Raw genomic sequence first — 21232 nt, forward strand, 5'->3', positions numbered from 1 at the left:
ATACATCCCTCCCTGTGGCTGGCCACCCCAAGAGCCCTTGCCCTTCTCCCAGTCACCCATTTTGGGAGAGGTGTCAACCCATACCTTTTTAGACCCCAATCCAAATTGAGGGACTTTCTAAAAAAATACCTGATGGGGACACCTGGGTGGCTCAGGTGGTTGGGCATCTGACTCTCTGTTTTGGCTCAGGTCATGATCTCCTGGTCCTAGGATCCAGCCTTGTGTCAGGCTCTGCACTCAACACAGCATCTGCTTTTCCCTCTCCCTCCCCTTCTGTTCCTGCTCTTACTTGTAGGCATAATCTCTCCCTCTCTCTCTCTCAGATAAATAAACAAAACCTTAAAGAATAAATAAAAATAGGGACACCTGGGTGGCTCAGCGGTTGAGCATCTGCCTTCAGCTCAGGGCGTGATCCCGGAGTTCCAGGATGGAGTCCCACATTGCACTCCCTGTATGGAGCCTGCTTCTCCCTCTGCCATGTCTCTGCCTCTCTCTCTCTCTCTGTCTTTCATGAATAAATAAATAAAATCTTGAAAAATAAATAAATAAATAAATTAATTAATTAAAATAAAATAATGCCTGATGGTACTCACCATATGTCAAGGTCATAAAAGACCAAGATTGAGGAGCTATACCAGTTGGAGAAGACAGGAAAATTAAAGACAATGAAGGATCCCGAACTGGATCTCGAACCAAAAAAAAGGGCATTCGTAGGAAAACTGGCCAAACACTATGTGCAAAATAAGTCACTAACTCAGCAGGATTTCAAACTCTGAACATTCAGAGGACAGGACAGGCCCTTGAAGCTCCTAGGAGATAAGTTCTAAGTTCTTGGAATATCCTGCCTAAAAAGAGTGTCTCTGTATACCTGGGGCCCTGGGTCACTACAGGCAGTTTGCACTACCAATGTGTTTTATGTAGGGCCAAGGACCCTGCTGTATCAGTTTGGCCTCTGGAGGGCTAGATACTAAGTAGTTAAATGGCTGAGTAATCAGCAGCCCATTCCTCTGTGACAGATACCCAAGAACCCTGGACACAAAGTCTGAGATGAGCTTCTCTGGTTATCAGCATTTTATGTGTGTTGTCATGCAGGGAGAATTAAAGGCCATCCTTAGAGTACCACTGGGAAGGGACAACTGGGAGCTCATGCCTGGTCTTTCCTGGACTCTATCCTATATGCCTTTTTCCTTTGCTGATTTTAATCTATATCATTTTGCTGTACTAAACCAAAACCATAAGTATAACAGCTTTTCTGAGTTCTGTGAGTCTTTCTTGCAAAGCATTGAACCTGAAATTGGTCTTGGGGACCTTCCAACACACTCGAGTAAGTTTTGAAGATAAGTTAATAGTATTGGGTTCAATAACCACACTATGGTTATGTAAGCTTTAACCCTGGAGGAGGCCATGGGGAAGTGATCCAGAAACTATTTACTATATTTCACAACTTTCTGAAAGTCTAAAGTTATTTCAAAATAAAAAATTAAGGGAAGCCTGGGTAGCTCAGTAGTTGAGCGTCTGCCTTCAGCTCAGGTCGTGATTCCGTGGTCTCAGGATCGAGTCCCGCTTCAGGCTCCCTGCGTGGAGCCTGCTTCTCCCTCTGCCTGTGTCTCTGCCTCTCTCTCTGTGTCTCTCATGAATAAATAAATAAAATCTTTCTAAAAATGAATAAACAAATAAATAAAATAAAAGGTTAAAACACAAAGAATAGAGAAAGATGAGATGATCATTGTTAAAGCTGGGTGTTAGGTAAAAGTGGATTCATTATATTGTTCTCTCCACTTTTTTTTAAGATTTTATTTATTTGAGAGAGAGAGAGAGAGAGAGCACAAGTGGGGGTTGGGAAAGAGCAGAGGGAGAGGGAGAAGCAGACTCCTTGCTGAGCGGGTGGGATCCCAGGAGCCCAAGATCATGACCTGAGCTGAAGACAGATGCTCAATTGACTGAGCTACCCAGGCACCCTGTTCTCTCCATTTTTGTATGGATTTGAATTTTTTCAAAGTAAAACAAAAACAAAAACAACTTAAGCTAGAGAATTGAATAGTTTGGAGTGACAATTTAAAATAATCACATCCAAAACATATAGAGAGGGTCAACTCCAAAGTTGATGAAGAAATTATTTAAACATGGAATTTGGGGAACCTGGGTGGCTCAGTGTTTGTGCACCTGTCTTTGGCTCGGGTTGTGATCCTGAGGTCCTGGGATCAAGTCCTGCATCAGGTTCCCCACAGGAAGCCTATGTCTCTACCTCTCTCTGTGTGTGTCTCTCATGAATAAATTTTAAAAACCTCTAAAAAAACTTAAAAAAATAAATAAACATGGAATTTATCAACTATTAAAAGAATGTCAAAGTTTAGTCTAAAAACAATCAAGATGTGAAAACTATGACCAAAGCTGGAGATGGCAAAGTCACCAAGTCTGCCCAGAAAGCTCAGAAGGCTAAATGAGTATTATCCCCAATACCTGGCACCCCAGTCTTAATCAGGGATGGAAGAATGGTCTCAGAACTGTTTGCGTCAATTGACCATTTAAGTTTAGTAGTAAAAGACTGGTTAATGATAACAATGCATCATAAAACCTTCAGAAGGAAAGAAGAATGTTTTGTGGACTATTTGTGGGGGTTTGTGTGTGTGTGTGTGTGTGTGTGTGTGTGTGGCAGTTTTAAATTATTAGTTTTTAAAATCAGTACTTTTTAATGGAAACTACTTGACCAAAAATATGTCACAGAATTTTGACACCCATTAAAACAAAAGTTTAATGAAAAAAAAAAAAAGAAGAAGAAAGAAAACTATGGCCAAGAGGTATTTAAGTATTAAATATCATAAGACACATCATAAGACACAGCACAAGTCCTTGGCAAAGACCAGTTTGGGACACAGAACTTGCCTGTCTGAAAGTAGGATCAAGGCCATCTCCCTGCAGCCATCACCTTGTGTCAGGCCATTGTTAAAAGCAATAGGGGATCCAGGGCCAGCCCTCCAGTCCCAGCAAGATCTTCTGGGTAACATTCCAAAGCATGCATCCTGCCTCCTCCTCAAGACACAAGCTTGACACTACCTCAGGGACACAGTGGGAAGGTGAGAGGCCCCTTACTGAGCAGATAACCATCATCACAGATGGGAAGGCCAAGATCTAGGAGAAGAGAGCACCTGCCCAGAATCACCACATCTCAGAAGTACGCCAAAACAGGTACTCTGGCTCTCTTGACTTCTTTCCCAATCTTGTACAAATAGGTAAAGAGTTAGAAAACCAGGCTCAAATTCCACCTCTGTATCATACTTATTGTGCAAACCTCGTCAAATGACAACATCTCTCTGGGCTTGTTTCCTCTTCTGCAAAATGAAGAGAGGTATCCTACTTTCCACGGTTGTTATGCAGTGGAGGTTGCGGTAACCTATAAACATCCCATCCCACTCACAGAGACCTGGTTCCACTCTGGGTCCCACCCCAAGCAGTGCTCAGTGTACTATAGGTAGTCCAAAATATTTATTCAGGGAATTAAGGTTAGAGGCATATGAATACTAATGCTAAGCATAAGACAAGCCAAAATGTTTTTTAAGATTTTATTTATTCATGAGAGATACAGAGAGAGAGAGAGAGAGAGAGAAGCAGAGACACAGGCAGAGGGAGAAGCAGGCTCCATGCAGGGAGCCTGACGTGGGACTTGATCCTGGGACTCCAGGATCACGCCCTGGGCCAAAGGCAGACACTCAACTGCTGAGCCACCCAGGCATCCCAAGACAAGCCAAATTTTGGCACAGGAACATAAGAGAAAAGTCATTCACCCTTTCATAGAAAAACCACCTATGGGAAGACTTTTAAGCTCCTTGGATATTAACAATTTGAGTTCCTCAAGGGCACAGGATGAGGAATCCTCTTCATCCAAGAAAGACTGCAGATAGACCAAGGTCACTTTGGAAATCCAGCTGGGTACACAGCTTTTTGGTACAAGTAGTCCCAAAGGAATCCCCAGCTTTGAGATTGGAGGCCTGAGTCTCATGTCGAGGTATACAAGTGTGTACAAATAGAGTGGACACAAATACATACCCACTCCTACCTTTTAAAACAATGCTGAAACTTTAAAGTCCTTCACTGCTAACCTTTGTTTATCCATTCATCCACCAAATAGTTGTTGAACACCTACCCTGAAACAGACCCTGGTTTGGGAGCAGGACTGTATTGGTGACCAAGAGCCACACAGTCCTTGCTTTCATTGGTGATTTTCACAAAAGCAATAGGGAAAGAAAAAAATATGCATCACTGTAGTGGGTGTACCAAGAATGTGGTGTCTTGGGACACCTGGATGACTCAGCAGTTGACCGTTTGCCTTTGGCTCAGGGCATGATCCTGGTGTCCCAGGATCCAGTCCCACGTTGGGCTCCCTGCATGGAGCCTGCTTCTCCTCTCTCCGCTTGAGTCTCTGCCTCTCTTTCTGTGTCTCTCATGAATGAATAAATAGAAGCTTAAAAAAAAAAAAAAAGAGTGTGGTATCTTTTTCTAACACCAATGTGCGTTTTTTCCACACCAACTAGCAATTCTCACCCAACCAACTGGGTGTTCAACAGTTCAGTTCAATTCTTTTTTTTTTTTTTTAAGATCTTATTTATTTACTTGAGAGAGAGAACAAGAGCAGTAGGGAGGGGCAGAGGGAGAAGGAGAAGCAGACTCCCCACTGCGCTGGAAGCCAGATGCTAGGCAAGATTCCAGGACTCCAAGATCATGACCTGAGCTGAAGGCAGACTGAGCCACCCAGGGGCCCCAACTCAGTTCAATTCTGACACCAAATCTTGGGACTAGTGGAGATCTCACAGGTTTAAGGATCAGTCCCACAAGGCTGCCCCCACTTCAAACAACAACTGCAGATCCCAGGGGCCACCTGTACTTCCAACCTACTGGCCATAAATTCAAGGGTGTCCATAACTCCCCACCCCAGGTTCAATAATTTGTTAGAATGACTCACAGAACTCAGGAAAACACTTTACTTACAACTTTGGTTGATTATAAATGATACAACTTGGGAACAGCCAATTAGAAGGAATGCAGAGGACAAGATCTTGGGGGGGAAGGGGTGGATGCAGCAGGGAGCTTCCCATGCCTCCTTCCCTGTAACTTCAAGTTCACCAACTCTCCCCAAAGCACGTTATTTAAGGATTTTTAACAAGGTTTTACTACATAGGTATAAGAGGTTAAATCATTGGCCACTGGTGAGGAGCTGGAGGGTGTGCCGGGGACAACTAAGAATGCAACTGCTCTAGTAAAGGCTTGGTCTTTCCAGCAACCAGGCCCCATCCTAAAGCTATCTAGGGGCCTCTGGCCATAAATAAAAAGGATAGAGTCTTATCACTCAGGAGATGGCAAGGGTTTTTAGGGGTTCTGTGCCAGGGACTGAGGACAGAGACCAAACATATACATTTTTTTATTATACCACAAGGGGCAAAAACTTGGACCTAAGGAAGCAGGTCCTGGGACTTCTACTCCAGACTGCAATGACTTCCCAAAACAGTGTGGTGAGATGAAAAGATGAAAAAGGAGCTGGAAAAATAAATAAATAAATAAGTAAGTAAATAAATAAATAAATAATAAACAAATGAAAGAAAGAAAGAAAAAGAAAAAGGAGCTGGACCAGTAGAGCCAGAGAGGCCTGGAACAGCAGGAGCAGGAAGAGAGGGCAAGAAAGTTTTAAGTTCAACAAAGTTATAAACTCATCAGATGTGATGCTGCATATCCCTTCTAGGTTTTCCTTCTCCTTCCTCCTGTGATTATTGTCTCCCCAGCAGCCCCCCAACCCCAGCCTGGATGCTTCCCGAGGTCAGAGGACTGGTACAGGTGTTTCTTTTGTTTTTGCTTCCTCCTGTACCACACTGCTTAGATCATGGTGGGTACTTCAAACTATGTATTGATAATAAAGCAAATCAATGCTTCCTGTAAAACCTAAACCCTCACACACCTGCCCATAAATACCTCACCTACAGGCTGCCAGAGAATGGAAATTCCACCATTAAACATCACTCCTGGGAATTAAGAAGCTCTGTCATGTGGAACCATGAAAACAGTAATAATCCCAAATTACAAATACTCAGTGCTTCAGAGTCCACCAAGAGCTCTTCTTTATAGCCTGTGAGTGGTAAGAGACCAGGGAAGGGAAGCTCAGAGGTGAAGTAATTCAGTCACATCTGAGGATTTGAGGCCAAGTCTCCGGACACAGACGCTGGGGGGTGCTGTGGCGTTCCCTTGCGCAGAGCGAACCGGGATGCAGGGTATGCAGGGTACGCATGTTCCGGGAACAAGCTCTGGAACGCAGGCCCAGATAGGCAGAGAGAGGAAGGGCAGGATAAGGCTCAGCAGCTGACACCAGAGCAGCCCCCCCTCCCCCACCACCCTTCCGGGCAGCCCGGGCCCTGGCAAAGGCCACTGACAGCCATTTGAGGGAGGCATGGGGGCGGGACAGAAAAGCCCTGAGCTCAGCCAGGGGCACCGGAGAGCTGAGAGCCTGCCAAGCACAGCTTTCAGTTTTCCAGGTTGCGCCCCATTCTAGGGGAGGAGAAAGTGGGCTGGGCTACCCATAAGAAACCCAGGCCTGCAGCTAGAGAGGCCAGGCCTGCAGGCCAGACACAGGACACAGGTGAGCAGGTGAGCAGGGCCCAGGGACAGGGGTGGGGGTCCCTGAGGACTGGACCTCCTGAGTAATGACCCTCCTTGAGCTCCTAATGACCCTGAGCACTGCTTGCTTTCATTTCATTTCAACCCCTATCTATTAGGCCCTGCCAGTGGGGCCAGGCCCTGTGCTAAGTGTTAGCGTAACTTGACATAGGCCCCTGCCCTCTTGGAGTTTACGCAGTAGTAGGGGATACAGCAATAAACAAGAACATAAAAAAAAAAAACAAAAACAAAAACAAAAAAAACAAGAACATAAGTGAGTAAATTATTTTGTACATTGGAGAGAAAGCAGAGTGAGGGGAATTGGGAATGCTGGGGGAAGGGGCTTGAGTTTTTTTGTTTTGTTTTGTTTTTTTAAGATTTCATTTATTTATTCATGAGAGACACACAGAGAGGTAGAGACCTAGGCAGAGGGAGAAGCAGGTTCCCTGCAGGGAGCCCGATGCAGGACTCGATCCCAGGACCCTGGAATCAAGACCTGAACAGACGCTCAACCACTGAGCCACCCAAGTGCTCAATCCCAAGTGAGATTTTATTTATTTTTTTAAAAAAGATTTTCTTTATTTATTCTTGAGAGAGACACACAGACACAGGCAGAGGGAGAAGCAGGCTCCATGCAGGGAGCCCGATGTGGGACTCGATCCTGGGTTTCCAGGATTACAGCCTGGGCCGAAGGCAGGCGCCAAACCGCTGAGCCACCCAGGCTGCCCCAGGTGAGATTTTAAAGAGGGCAGTGGGGTGGGCCTCACTGAGAAGGTGATATTAAGCAAAGACTTGAAGGAGGTAATGAGGGAGCCGAGAGGACACCCGGGGAAAGAGTATTTCAGAAGAAGAATGTTTGAGGCAGGGACTACAACCTGGCAAATGTGGGGGTTGGGGGAGGCCTGGGGTGTCCAGGCACAGCAAGGGGGCAGCAGCAGTCAGGGTGTAGAACAGGAAGACAGGAAGCCAGCTAGGCAGCCTTGTAGGGGTTCAGGGGGCAGATGAGAGGGGCTCCTTGAACATGCCAGGCCCCTTGTCAGCACCCCCATGGCCCTGCCACCCCCTCAGGAGGTATGGGTTTGGAAGCCTGCATGCACATCTCACTTGCCGCTTGTGGCTACATGACCTTACAGTCTCCTTCCTTCCCTCCTGACCTCTCTTAAAGGGGTAACAGTAACAGGAGTGCACTTGTAGGGTTGTGGTGGCTGCCTCCTGACAGCTGGGGCACTCCGTGTTTCCAGCGGGCTGTTGGTGTCAGGAAGGCTTCTTAGAGGAGGGGTCCCCGAAAGGCTGGGTCTCAGTAGGAACACAGGGGTGGGGTTAGGGGGGCAGCAGCAGAGGTGAAGGGTAGGAGGAGAGGGAGGGGAGGGTGGCACCCTGGGGGCAAGGTGAGAGGGGGGTTGTTGACAGGCTGATCCAGGGCAAAGGGCAGGTGGGTGGGGCCCGAGTGGTTGATGGGCTGGGAGCGCGGAGTCTCTCCCATAAATAGTGGGCAAGGAGCAAATTCCAAGCAGAGGAGGGAAACAATGTGACTGCAGTTTAAGAGCTCACCTGGCAGCCTGGAGAACAGACAAGCGAGTCTGAGGCCAGGTGAGAAATGGCGGTGGCCAGGGGACAGATACGGGGATGGAACAAATGGATTTGAGATACTCAAGAAGTAGAATGGACCATACCTGGTGGTTGCTTTGCTGTGGGGGAGCAGGGGCTTCTGAGAACCTGAGGGTTCGCTGAAGGACAGGGGCCCTCCCTGGCTACGGGGGACACACAGGGGTCCCAGGGTAAACACACCCCTCCCCTCCAGCTCCGACATACCCCCCAAGGCTCACAGAAATGGGTGGAACGAGCCCAGGACTTAGGGGATCAGGTGAATGGGACAACAGGTCCCTTCGTTGAGGCCCCCTGGCAGGGCTGTAGTGGGGACAGAGCATGTGCTTTGTGGTCAGATCCCGTCCAACTCCTGGCCACCGCCAGCTGTGTGGCTACAGGCCACATGTGCTCAACCCCACCAAATATTTTTTCATGTGTGACTTTTAACTGACTTTCTGTGGGAACTCCCCCAGGCAACCCTTATAATACTCGCTACAGCGGACGGAGCACGAGTCCGGTGATTGGATCCCGTCCAAAGCTCAACAAACAGGTACTGTACTACCATTTACCGAGCAATTACTGCACGCATTGCCAGCCAAGTGCCCACAGAGAAGGGGGTTAGGGGTGCAGTGGCCCTCAAATATCCAAGGGGAGTTGCTTTCCTACACCAAGCAGCCTCTGGCTGATGCTCAGCTCTGGGCACTTCCTCCTGCACACAGGCTCTTAGCACCACCAAAGGCTCAGAGCGGCTAGGCCAGAAGTATCTCTCCTCAGGCATCAAGGAGATCCAGGCTAGGATGGGCAGCCCAGTGCACCGAGTGTCCCTGGGGGATACCTGGAGCACGCAAGTGCACCCTGACATAGAGAGTGAGAGGCGCATACAGTCCTTCAACGTGGAACGGCTCATCAACATCCTTGATGGAGGTGCCCAGAACACTGCGCTCCGGAGGAAAGTTGGTAAGAGGAAGCTGGGGAGTGAATCATCTGCTTTGTGCCCATATGCCTCTCTTGGAAGAAGAGTCCTTCAAATAACAAATTTTGCTTTCAAAATTCCACTGTTAGAAATTCATTCCTTTGGACTGTAAGACATCTTTAACCAGTCCATATTCCCTGGGCCCATCTGAAGGATAGAAGAGTCCTAGGCAGCAGAAGACCTGGACTCTGGCCCTTATTCTCCCACTGCATAGCTCTGTAACCTTGGACAAGTCACCTTCCCATCTCGGGTGCTCAGTCATTACATCTGTAAAGTGACAATAATGTCTGACTCCCTTTCCACATCCACAAGGCAAGAGGGCGGGAAGATCTGAAGGTGCCAGGAACCTCACTCAGGTCTCTAAGTCCTCTGTTCTCTGTCTCTGAAGAAAGTATCATCCACAGTGACCCAGAGTTTAGCCTGAAGGATAATTATTTCATGACCCAGAATGAACGTTATGAAGCCGCCGTTAAGAGGAAATTCCACCTGCAGACAATAGCAAAGCGCCAGGGCTGGTCGGAAGACAGTCCTGAATTATATTACAGTTACAGGTACTCACTTCCAGGGCAGCCCCACCAGAGGGGAGTTCACCTGGGATCACCTGGAAAGCCCGAACCCCATGAGAGGGATTTTCCCCAGTTTTAAGGGCAGTGGTCGTTGGGAAGCCGGTATGGCGGATGCCCCTTCCCTCCTGCACCCTGCCAGGCTGGCGGTATCGGGGTCCCTGTCTCGGGTGGGCTACTCAACCACCGGGTCTCTCCCCCACAGAACCCTTGCTGGAGACCTGGCCTTCGGTATACACAGGGTGTTCCTGAAATCCATCAAGAGCCTGGGCTCAGAGGAGCAGATTGCCAAATGGGCCCCACTCTGCAACGATTTCCAGATCATCGCAACATATGCCCAGACAGAACTGGGCCACGGTGAGCCAGGGCTTCTGCCTGCAGCGTTCAGGTGGTGCACAGTTCCTGAGCGGCAGAGACTGTGTATTTCAATGCAAATGTTCCAGCAGGTGGCAGTGAAGGGTCTCGAAGGAGGGGGTTCCTTTTTCTAATTGATACAAACACCTCCCATATGAGCCAGCTATGAGCCAGCGTGTGGGGCATGTTGTCCCTTCTGGAAATGACAGCAGGCATCCCTTGTCACGGGCTGGCCATGTGGGCACAGCCCACGGGTGAAATCCTGGAAATGCCTGTGAGTATAGCTGCGAGCTCCGACTCCAGACTGGGCTGGTACCTGGCAGTTCCCGGCCCACCTGGGCACTTCCTCCTGCACACAGGCTCTTAGCACCACCGAAGGCTCAGAGCAGCTAGGCCAGAAGTATCTCTCCTCAGGCACCAAGGAGATCCAGGCTAGGATGGGCAGCCCAGTGCACCGAGTGTCCCTGGGGGATACCTGGAGCACGCAAGTGCACCCTGACATAGAGAGTGAGAGGTACATACAGTCCTTCAACGTGGAACGGCTCATCAACATCCTTGATGGAGGTGCCCAGAACACTGCGCTCCGGAGGAAAGTTGGTAAGAGGAAGCTGGGTGAGATCCCTGTCCTGACCCCCTGTCTAACTAACTCCTCTCCTTGATTCCCAGGGACATATCTTCAGGGCCTGGAGACTGAAGCCACCTATGATGCAGCCACCCAGGAGTTTGTGGTGCACAGCCCCACGATGACGGCCACCAAATGGTGGCCTGGGGACCGTGAGTATCCATCCGTTCTCCTAGCCCCACCCGGTCCCCAAGGAGAACAAAGTTGGACAGCAGAGTAGCACTGGCTCCGAGGTCCAACGGATCTCACTGATTCCCCATTCTAGGCTGGTGACCTTTAGTGAATCACTCTGTCAACAGGGGGGATGTGAAAAATTTCATCAGTGAGTGATGAAATGAGTGAGTACCTGTAACTCAACTTTGAAGTCGCTGAGGAAGCTGACCCAACCTTCCCCCACACAGACATGCGCGTGCACACACACATCACATACACACAGTCCAGTCCCAGGCACTCTCACCTCCCGAGTTAATGATTCAGCTTGCCAATGGGTCACGCAGTGCCCAGATCAGACACAGCCCTTGCTCCGGACGCCCAGGAAGGCTCCACCCAAGCTGGCCACAGGCGCCACAATGCCCCCTTAGTCACCAGGTGGCGACCACACCAGGTTTCCCCCAGGCTCAGTGATAGTTGCCTGATTTTGGGGGGAGGGGGGAGGGCAACCTGCCGAGCTCCTCTTCCTGGGGTTGTGACAACACACCTCTGAGGGCACGTCTGTGGCGCTTCAGGACCCATTTGGTGAATGCTTCCATGGGGGAGAAAGTACAATGAATGCGAGGAGCACAACTAAGCAGCAAGAGAAAGAGAGAGGAGTCAGAGAAATAATGGAGGGGCAAGAGAGCAATGAGAGAGGAGAGGGAGGGAATAGATGAAAAAAGAAACCAGCCTTTGCAATCGGGCCGCTTGAAATGCCAGCTCCGTCCCCTCTGGGCTGGTGACCTTGAGTGCCTCACTTGCCTCTCTGAACCTCAGTTTCCTGATCTGGAAAATGGGGCTCATCATACCCGCCCTGCAAGAACTGGGAAGCATCAGCACAGGGACCGTCGCCACCTGGGTTTAGATAAATGGTAATTATCTGTATTTGTTATTATAAGGTGGATGGTAGAGTGATTCATTTATAGGTTTTTGAGAACAGGGGGGGGGGGAAAAGACTTGCTCATTTCACAGTGCCTTTTGCACAACACTGCTAGATTTGTTTGGCTCTTTGGGAGCAGTTTGCCCTCCCTGGGATCAGTGACTCTTTGAGGCCCCTGGGATGGGAGGCAGCAGTGCACACCTTTTCCCATCATCAGGGACCAGTTTCCACACCATGGATCTCCAGCAGCCTCCTTGAGCCTCTCTACCTCATGCCTGTGTATCTTAGGGCATTTGCTCCACACATCTGACATTTAGACAGAACCCCCTGCACCTCCAGCCACCAAATGGCTGTCCATAAAGCCCTCCGCCCCAGGGCATTCTAGAGCCAGACACTCATATTAAAGCTCTCAGGGCTGTTGCAGTCATTTCCAAGGATGAGTCAAGGCTGTGTGAATCAAGGGGTATGCTGAAAAAGCATCACTTTGTTGCCCTGGATGCTACTTTTCTCCTCTGCCTGGCTCCACCAAGCCAACCCAGCCCTCAAGCCCACAGTGCTCCCTCTGCCTTGCCCTCCCTGCCCTGTGCAAGCTCCCCCTTGCACAGGAAAATAAGCCCATACCTTTCAGGCTCGCATGCTCCTCTGGCTCTCACCATTTAAGGCAAATCAAATAAACTCCATCCTGGCTTCACAGGGTGCCGTGCCCTTCCCCGTGCCACCACACTGGTCCTCCTAACCCATTACAGGTTCCTGATGGGGAGAGTTAGCCTGTCTGCTCCATACACTAGGGCCTCCTACACCAGAGATCATGCTGAGCCTCTCATCTCTCTGCCTTCAGTGGGACGGTCCGCCACCCATGCCTTGGTCCAGGCCCAGCTGATCTGCTCAGGAGCCCAACAGGGCATGCATGCCTTTATTGTGCCCATCCGGAGCCTCCAGGACCACACCCCACTGCCAGGTAAGCCCATGTGGCTCCCAGGCCCACTGCCAGGAAGAGACACTACCGGGCCTCCCTATCCTGAGGCCCCTGAGGTGATAGAAGCAGGGACATGTCGCCCTTGGGTAGGGAGGAGTCCAGTTGGACAGACCTGGTGCTAACTGGCTGGGTGAACTTGAGCAACATTCAACCTCAGCTCAGTCAACTGCAAAACAGGTGTGATTAACCCCACGTGACTGGATGCTGTGAGGCTCAGGGGAGCCGGGACATGTGTGAATGGTATAGAAAGTACTTGGCGGACAGATGTTTCCATCTACATCTCCTTCTAGGAGTCACTGTTGGAGACATCGGGCCCAAGATGGGCTTTCACCACACAGACCATGGCTTCCTGCGACTGGACCATGTGCGGATCCCTAGAGAGAACATGCTGAGTCGATTTGCACAGGTAGGAGTCCTGGGGCGGCTGCAAGCCTCCACTGCCTGGAGAGGGGACAGTGGCCCTGTGCAGACTACAGCTGGCTCTGGGTCCTCCTTTGTAGAGCAGAGTTTGGGGCACCCCACCCCAACCAGAGAGGCAGAGAGGCTCTGGTATCCCACAGATCTGAGTAAAGCCCCGGTTTAGGAGCTGTGTGATCTTGGGCAAGTCACTTGACCGCTCTGAGCCTCAGAGTTCTCCTGAGTAAATGCTCAGAGCTTCACGGGGTAGTAGAGCTGTCATGGAGTAGGTGACAAAGCAACGTGAGAAAGAAGGAAGGGCTGAGAGTGACATGCATTTTTACCTACAGTGAGGTTTAGACAACCAATCACTGAGCAGATATTAGTCGAGTGCTGGAGGAAGTTCTGGAGGTCCCCATCTTGCCAGGCATTGCCTTTACCTGTGGATTTGGGGGGGGGGTCTTAGGTGTCCCAGGAGAGGAGCTGTGAAGCAAGGCACTTGAGGCAGTGACTATTTAGCACAAAGCACAGGTGTGTTTCATAAGCAGCGCGCTCTGGCTGGCGGTCCGCTCTCTGCTCCAGGTGAGGGATCTGAGGACTGTGTGCCTGTAGCGTATGGGAGTCCACACTGTGGGTGTAGGACAGGCTTGGGTGCCTTGGCTCAGACCCAGCCCGTGTTTGGTCCACCAGGTCTTACCAGATGGCACCTACCTCAAGGTCGGATCATTGCAGATCAACTACTTATCGATGGTGGTGATGCGAGTGGACCTGCTCTTGGGTGAGATCATACCCATGCTGCAGAAGGCCTGTGTCATCGCCATCCGCTACTCGGTCATCCGCCACCAGTCCAGCCTCCGGCCAAGGCAAGGGACACCCACAGGCTGACCACAGACAGGGCTACCTCTCCATCCCACGGTGCCTGCCCCCCGATCCACCCCTCTGCCAGAACACATTACCCTCATGACATGTGCACAATTTCTGCCTAGACCCCGTCTGTCTGGCCTTGTCTGCAGGGTCTCTATCCAGCTCCCTCTAACCCCAGCTGATCAGCTGCCCAGCCTGTGTTGGTAGGGGTCTGTCCCTATTGGGTTTCTGTGTGATCATATGTCTTTGACCTTGTAGCATCAGATCTGACTCAGTCTGTCCAAGTCTCACTAGGCTCTGGACGGCTGTGACTGGCTTGTGTCTGGGTTGTCATCTGGTTGACAGGCTGTGGGTGACTTAGTAGCTTCTGAGCTTGTTCTGTCAGAGTGTGAGTAATCGTGTCTGAGAGAGCCCAGCTGTCACATCAGATGGTATATGACTGAAGCTGGTCCTATCTGGCTGTGCTGTCACCATCCACCTGTGGTATGTCCAAGTCTGGATCTGTTTTGTTGTATGTGACTGTGCCCAGCTAATGCTCCCTCTGTCCTGTGGGACTGAAGAGCTGACTGTACACTCTGTGGTAATTGTTTAAATATTTCTTTAACCCAAGTTCAAGACCCAATGTAGGACTTGAACTCATAACCCTGAGACCAAGTTCTGCATGTTCCTCCAACTGAACCAGCCAGGTGCTCCTGGACTCTGTTTTTAAATATGTGTTATGTGTCCCCATGCATGTGCATGCCTGTGTAAAGACACACACGGCTGCCAGTTAAATTTTAATTTTAGGTAAACAGCAAATAATTTTTTAGAATATGTCCCAAATGGGGACTCTGGATGTGGCAGCATGGGGCTAGGCAAATGGTGATATAGTGGCAGCACGGAAAGAGAGGGTACAGTCATAACTGACTGAACTTGTGTTGTTGAGGGATGGGCTTCAACCTGGAAATTCTTTTTTTTTTTTAAGATTTTATTTATTTATTCATGAGAGACCAGAGAGAGAGGCGAGACACAGGCAGAGGAAAAAGCAGGCTCCCCACAGGGAGCCTGATGTGGGACTTGATGTCAGGACCTCATGATCACTAACTGAGCCAAAGGCAAACACTCAACCACTGAGATACCCAAGTGCCCTCAACCTGGCAGTTCTTATCCCAACTCTGCTAAGTGACCCTGGACAAGTCCTTTGCCCGCTCTGGGCCTCATTTTCCTCACCTGTAATGTGAAGAGTCAGAGAACTTCTGGTCTAAGAATCTGGTGATGTTTCATGCCATGGGCTCAAAGATCCAGGATCAAGGAACCGTTCTAATGCAGAATGGACTAGGGTCAGATGTCAGACAGACCTGGGTGATCCACGGCTGGGCCACTTGCCAGCTGTGGGACCTTAGGTGAGTCATGCCCACCTCCTTGTCCCTCAGCGTCCTCACCTACAACATAGGTGTGAGAGGAGCACTCTTTCAGGACAGCGTGGAGAGTGAAATGCAACAAAGCGTACCAGGCCTGTAGCCCAGGGCCCTTTTTCTTCTGGCAAGCCCAGGGCACCTGTGACTGGGCTGGGCTTTGTATTCCCAGACTGAGGGAGTCTTCTCTGGAGGACAAGAGTGCTAGGAAAAACGTGCTGCCACTGAAGTCCCATCCAGAGTCTAGTTTTCTGACTTAAAGTGTCCTCAGGATGGTTCTAATGGTCCGTGTCTGAGGCACCTGGGTAGTTAAGCATCCAACTCTTAGTCTTGGCTCAGGTCATGATCTCAGGGTCGTGGGACTCCACGTCTGGCTCCACACTCAGTGGGTCTGCTTGAGAGTCTCTCTCTCTCTCTCTCTCCCCCTCTGCCCTCCCCACTCCCCCTAATAAATAAATAAATAAATAATGTTTTTTAAGTGTCCAAATGAGGGGCTGCTGACCTAAGAATCTTCCAACAGCCATAGGAGGCTTCTCACATTCATGCTTTTTTCTTTTTAAGATTTTATTTATTTATTTGAACAAGAGAGCAGGAGCAGGGGGAGGGGCAGAGGGAGAGGAAGGAGCAGACTCGTCACTGAGCAGGGAGCCTGACATGCAGCTCGATCCCAGGACACTGAGATCACCATTCAAGCTGATGGTAGACATTTAACCGAATGAGCCATCCAGGTGCCCCATTCATGCTTTGTTTTAATCCACAAATAGTTATTCTGGTCTCCTTCATGCTGGACACAGTCTTAGGCACTGCAGACACAGCAACAGACAAGGCAGATGCAGTCCCGGCCTTGCGATTTCCCCCAAATTCACATCTCAGAGTTACTGAGATTAGGATCGATGTACCTCCCAGCATATACTATGTGCATCTGGACAGTAAAGGTCACATTTCAAATCATCCCGGGTACAAACCACAACCCTTCACTTGAAATCCTTGGGACCATATGTGTTGGAATTCAGTACTTTCCAGGTTTGGGCAGGTTAATAATGGTACCTACGCTATAATTTTGTAAACTTCCCCCATAAGGAACAGCACCCGTAAGCAAACGTGTCAATATTTCTACAGATAAATGTGTGGGTATTCATGTTAGATGGAATTGTAAGATTATTACTAACCTCATGTCAGCTCGGGTCAGGTTTTTCAGCGAGTTGTAAAAAGCCATCAGTTTTTTTTGTTTGTTTGTTTGTTTGTTTTTCTAAAAAGCCATCAGTTTTTAAGTCTTTTACAGCACTGAGGATACGGGAAGGTGGAGGTGGCATGTAGCCGTCTTCTAAACCTGCTTTTCTTCCCCTCAGCGGCCCAGAGGTAAAAATCCTGGACTATCAGACACAACAGCACAAACTCCTTCCTCAGTTGGCCACAGTCTACGCGTTCCACTTCCTGGCAAGCGACCTCTTGAAATTCTTCCACAGTTCCTACAGTGCCATTCTGAACAGAGACTTCAGCCACCTGCCTGAGGTAACCGCTGTCTGCTGGGAGGCAGAGGCTGGGACAAGGGCTGAGATTGTTCTGCCCATGGGGAAGCAACCTCAGCCCTGTTTCCATGGGCTCCTTTTACTCCCTCCCCCCAGCCTTCCAATATCCCAGGGCACCCACAGGGAACTGCAACCTGACCCCGTCCACCCACATCTGGCCTCCAGAAAGCCCCCAAAATGTTAGAGGGAATAATCACACATAATACACAGAACATGGGAGCACAATCCCAGGTGTGTATTTGAAACCTAAAAAGCTCTAAAAAATTGTAGTTGCTGAGAACACAATTGGTCACACAGTATGACCTGAATTGATCTGATTTATCCCGCTGGATGTGTATCCATTTTGCAGCAGAAATACTAATGAGTTTGATCACTAAGGTTGCCCCAGACTCTTCTGGGTGTTATATATAATCTACCATAAACGCCCTGCCCTAGCTTTCTAAAATTCAAAAAATATTGATTTCAAGACACATCCAACCCCAAGGGTCTCAGATGAAAGACTATAGACTTAGGTACACACTAAGATTAATCCATCAGACCCTGTGCTTTATAAGCGTTGCTTCATTAACCCTTCCCATTTTACAGATTAGGAAAGTGAAGCACAGAGAGATTAGAGAACATGACCTTCTTCCCAAGGACTTTAAAAGTCTGAAAGATGGATTAGGGCTTTCAAGAACCAAGAACTCAAATCGGGTCTGCTGGCAGCCTCTCCTACAAGCCGGGCCAGTGGATTGATGATGGACAGGCCGGCCCTCCAAAAACTCCACTTGCCAGCAAAACCCTAGATGATGGTGAGCCCAACCCAGGAAGCACCTGGAGACACTGGCCTGGACAGTTCTTTGTTTTCACTGCCCTTACAGCTAGCTACATTGCCTCATCATATGACCTTGGGCAAGTCACATCACATCTCGGAGTCTCAGCCTTCTCATTCATAAAGGCTCAAGCTGAGAAAATAATTCTTCCCTCAACAGGGTTGTGCTCAATGAGCAAGAAGTGTGGTTGTTACTGGAGGGACCTCTTACTCGCCCTGCCCCTGTTCTTGCAGCTTCACGCCCTGAGTGCAGGAATCAAGGCCCTGGTGTCAGACCTGTGCCTCCAGGGGACTGAGTTGTGCCGTCGAGCCTGCGGTGGCCATGGCTACTCGAAGCTGAGCGGCCTGCCCTCCCTGGTCAGCAGAGTGACAGCCTCCTGCACCTACGAGGGTGAGAACACTGTGCTCTACCTCCAGACGGCCAGGTAAGGCCCCTGCATGGGTTGAAGCGACACCCAATGCCCACGGCAGGAGCAGGCCCTGGGCAGCACCATGTAGAGATGGCCCAACACACATGGTGTGTCTCTAGGCCACCCAGAGCCTCTCATAGACCGAACAAGAGTGTGGCTCTCCCTTGCTCCAGCCGCTTCTCTCCTTCAGTGGCTCCCCACAGCCAGTGGGAAAAGGCTACACTGCACCTGGCCTCCCCCCCCCACCCCACCTCCCTTCCCATCATGCTCTCCCTTCCCCCAGCTGGACTCAGTTCCTCTTTCCCATCACGGGCTTCATGCTCGCTTCCCTCCAGGCCCCCTCCCTGAAAACTCTGCCCCAGCCTGCTGGGCCTTCTGTCAGCGGCTCTGGCTCCTCTAGTCCCTCGGGTCGCTGCTTAGATGCCAGCCCTGAACATGCCATCTGGAGTTGCAGCGGCCCTTCTACCCTGTACAATCCGGGTGTCTCTTCGTGAGCCAGAGTTCCCGAGGGCCTTGCTCACCGCCTGTCCCTGGGCTTAGCACAGGGCCTGCCCATGGAGGCTCCTGAGGGGCAGGAAGGGTCTTGGGGTTGACTTCCCCACAACTGGCAGCTTCTGTTCATTCTTTTCTGTCTGTGGGGGCTCCGCCTGACAAGGCCTTTCACATTCATAAAGGGTTATAGGCTTTTTCAAATGAAAAGAGGGATACAGTACCGTGTATTAGATACTCTGTGCCCCACAGAGTACAAATATTGTCTCAGTTTTCACTCAGGTGAGTATTGTTATCCCCATCTAGAGATGGAGAAACTGAGGTCAAGGGAGGTGAAATAATGCATACAAGTGTCACAGAGGTCCCAGCAGAACTGCTTGGGAATCCAGACTTGGCTGAGCCCACAGCCTATAACCAACCACTGGGTCATCACAGGAAAGAAGTCAAGGGTCACCTGTCACTCTCCGCTCCTGTTAGCATTCTTACACCTATCCTTCCTCAAGTAAGAAAATTTAATTTCTGCTGTCACTGTACAATTCAGCATGAATCCCCAAATCACAGGATCCTAAGCAGAAGAAAAGATTCTGTTTGTTCAGATACCGAAAGGGTTGACGTTCAGGATCTGAGTGTCTGTCCAGCTCTGCGGCTCTGGCCTCCTTTCCCTGAGGAAGAATCAACAGCCTCTGGGTGCACTTTCCTGAGGGGCTCACAGCAGGAGGGCTCTGGGGGTGCTCAGGAGTGAGGATAACCATCAGGCAGGACCAGGCAAGAGCCTGCATGGCCCTGGTTCTCCCGTAGGGAGCATGAGAGTGCATGTTTCTGGGCAATAGGGGTGTTGGGCTATCCCACAGGGCTCCCCACTGCTTACCTGCTTCTATCCCCATCCCCAGGTTTCTGGTGAAAAACTACTTGCAAGCTCATGGGTCCCCAGGCTCCACATCGCAGATATTTCTCCCCAAGTCCATTGCATACCTGACTACACCTTACCAGGCCAGGTGCCCAGCCCAGAAAGCAGCTGACTTCCTCCACACAAAACTCTACACCGCGGCCTGGGCACACGTAGCAGCCAGGTGAGCAAGAAACTGGCCATTCCACCTGGGGGCAGGCTACTTCCCATGCTGGGGCCTTTGGGATGGGCTGGGTGAGCATTTGTGAGTACTCCTCTAAAAGGCACCCTCTTCCCCAACCTCAGTGCTCTCAGTTCCTGCCACCATGGGCAGAGAAGGGGAAGTCACATCCATCAGCCCCCATCACTTCCCCATCCTGGTCAAACTAGTAGAAGGACATCACCACTCTGGCCAGTACAAGGAACTTTTTTACATCTTTAGGTTCCTACTGTAATTTGCAATGCAATGAATATGCCCACTTGTATAAATGTATCTATGTAAATATCGACAAATAATGTAAATACCAATACTGTATTTAAAATATCCCACAAACTAAAAATAATTTTTAAAAAGATGACTACATCCAGGGGTAGGATTAGTTTATTTCCAGGGTCTAGTGAGCTCCAGGGAACACAGACAAGACCAAGGACTCATTCACTCTGTCATTCAACAAATACCGGCAGGAGGTGTCAGACATGTTCAAATGTGCCAAGGGGCTGCAAATAAAAAGAAGTCCTGACCAAACAGAGACACCATCACAGGAAAGATAGAGAGACTGAAGGACCTAAGAAATAAACTTTCTAAAACCACCTCCACCCTCAACTAAAGCACCAAAACAACCCAGAAGAAATATTTTCAGTATATAATAAGAGGTCTTATAGCCCAACCTGTGGTCTAAGGACTGGTTAATAATTATTTCAAGATCACAAACAACTTTGGACATTCATGTATTTATTTCACAAGTACTGTGTCCACAGTGCACCAGGCACTGTTCTAGGCACTGTGGATCTATCGGTAAACAAGTCATAAAGAGCCCAGGCCTCATGGAACATTTTGTTTTTTTAAAAATATTTTATTTATTTATTCGTGAGAGACACACACAGAGATACATAGAGAGAGGCAGAGACACAGGCAGAGGGAGATGCAGGCTCCATGCAGGGAGCCTGATGTGGGACTCCATCCTGGGACTCCAGGATCGTGCCCTGAGCAGAAGGCAGACGCTCAACCACTGAGCCACTCAGGTGTCCCTGGAACTAACATTTTAGTTGGAGGGAGGTGGGGCGTGCCAAATAAGGCTGCTCAGGGTAAGTAAAATGCCATTATATTGATTTTTGCTTGTATCTCAATGTAACATCTGCTTATCTAACTCCTGATAAGAAAAAAATAAGTATTGCTTAATAAACAGTTTGTTTTGCATAGCAATTTCATGGGTTATGAGTGGATGGATGGGCCGGAGTAAAAAAGTAAGAGAATACAGGTTAAGTAAATGGCAAATGACCAATTTAGTGGTTTGGAGGACAAGAGTTTGTTTGGTTTTCTTTTCTTTTCTAGCCTTTTAAGGTCCCTTAGGTAGAACCTGCAGGCTGGGTGACTGACTGGCTTCACTAGCCTTTATAGGAAAACCATTGTCCTTGCTCAGCCACAGAAGTCGGTCAACAGAGTGGCCTGA

The 21232-nt window shown here is 49.5% G+C and overlaps 1 protein-coding gene across 9 annotated transcripts in view; it reads left to right on the forward strand.

Moving 5' to 3' along the window:
• Positions 1–6573: 6573 nt before the first annotated feature.
• ACOX2 (acyl-CoA oxidase 2) overlaps positions 6574–21232 on the forward strand; it is a 31292-nt gene continuing 16633 nt past the window's right edge. Inside the window, exons 1-12 of one of the 9 annotated variants that reach the window (XM_055343686.1) lie at positions 6574–6627; positions 8697–8773; positions 8998–9180; positions 9585–9747; positions 9965–10116; positions 10780–10887; positions 12646–12765; positions 13074–13189; positions 13870–14042; positions 16787–16949; positions 18012–18202; positions 19567–19746. In XM_055343686.1, the coding sequence (XP_055199661.1) occupies positions 9021–9180; positions 9585–9747; positions 9965–10116; positions 10780–10887; positions 12646–12765; positions 13074–13189; positions 13870–14042; positions 16787–16949; positions 18012–18202; positions 19567–19746 (1526 nt within the window). In that variant the 5' untranslated portion in view covers positions 6574–6627; positions 8697–8773; positions 8998–9020. Of the gene's footprint in view, positions 6628–7046; positions 7368–8077; positions 8227–8696; positions 8774–8942; positions 9181–9584; positions 9748–9964; positions 10117–10779; positions 10888–12645; positions 12766–13073; positions 13190–13869; positions 14043–16786; positions 16950–18011; positions 18203–19566; positions 19747–21232 lie in introns of those variants that run through there. The other 8 variants (XM_055343690.1, XM_055343688.1, XM_055343692.1 and 5 more) reach the window with 8 other exon arrangements.

This window comes from Nyctereutes procyonoides, unplaced genomic scaffold (assembly GCF_905146905.1).
Source record: "Nyctereutes procyonoides isolate TBG_1078 unplaced genomic scaffold, NYPRO_anot_genome, whole genome shotgun sequence".
Taxonomy (NCBI): domain Eukaryota; kingdom Metazoa; phylum Chordata; class Mammalia; order Carnivora; family Canidae; genus Nyctereutes; species Nyctereutes procyonoides.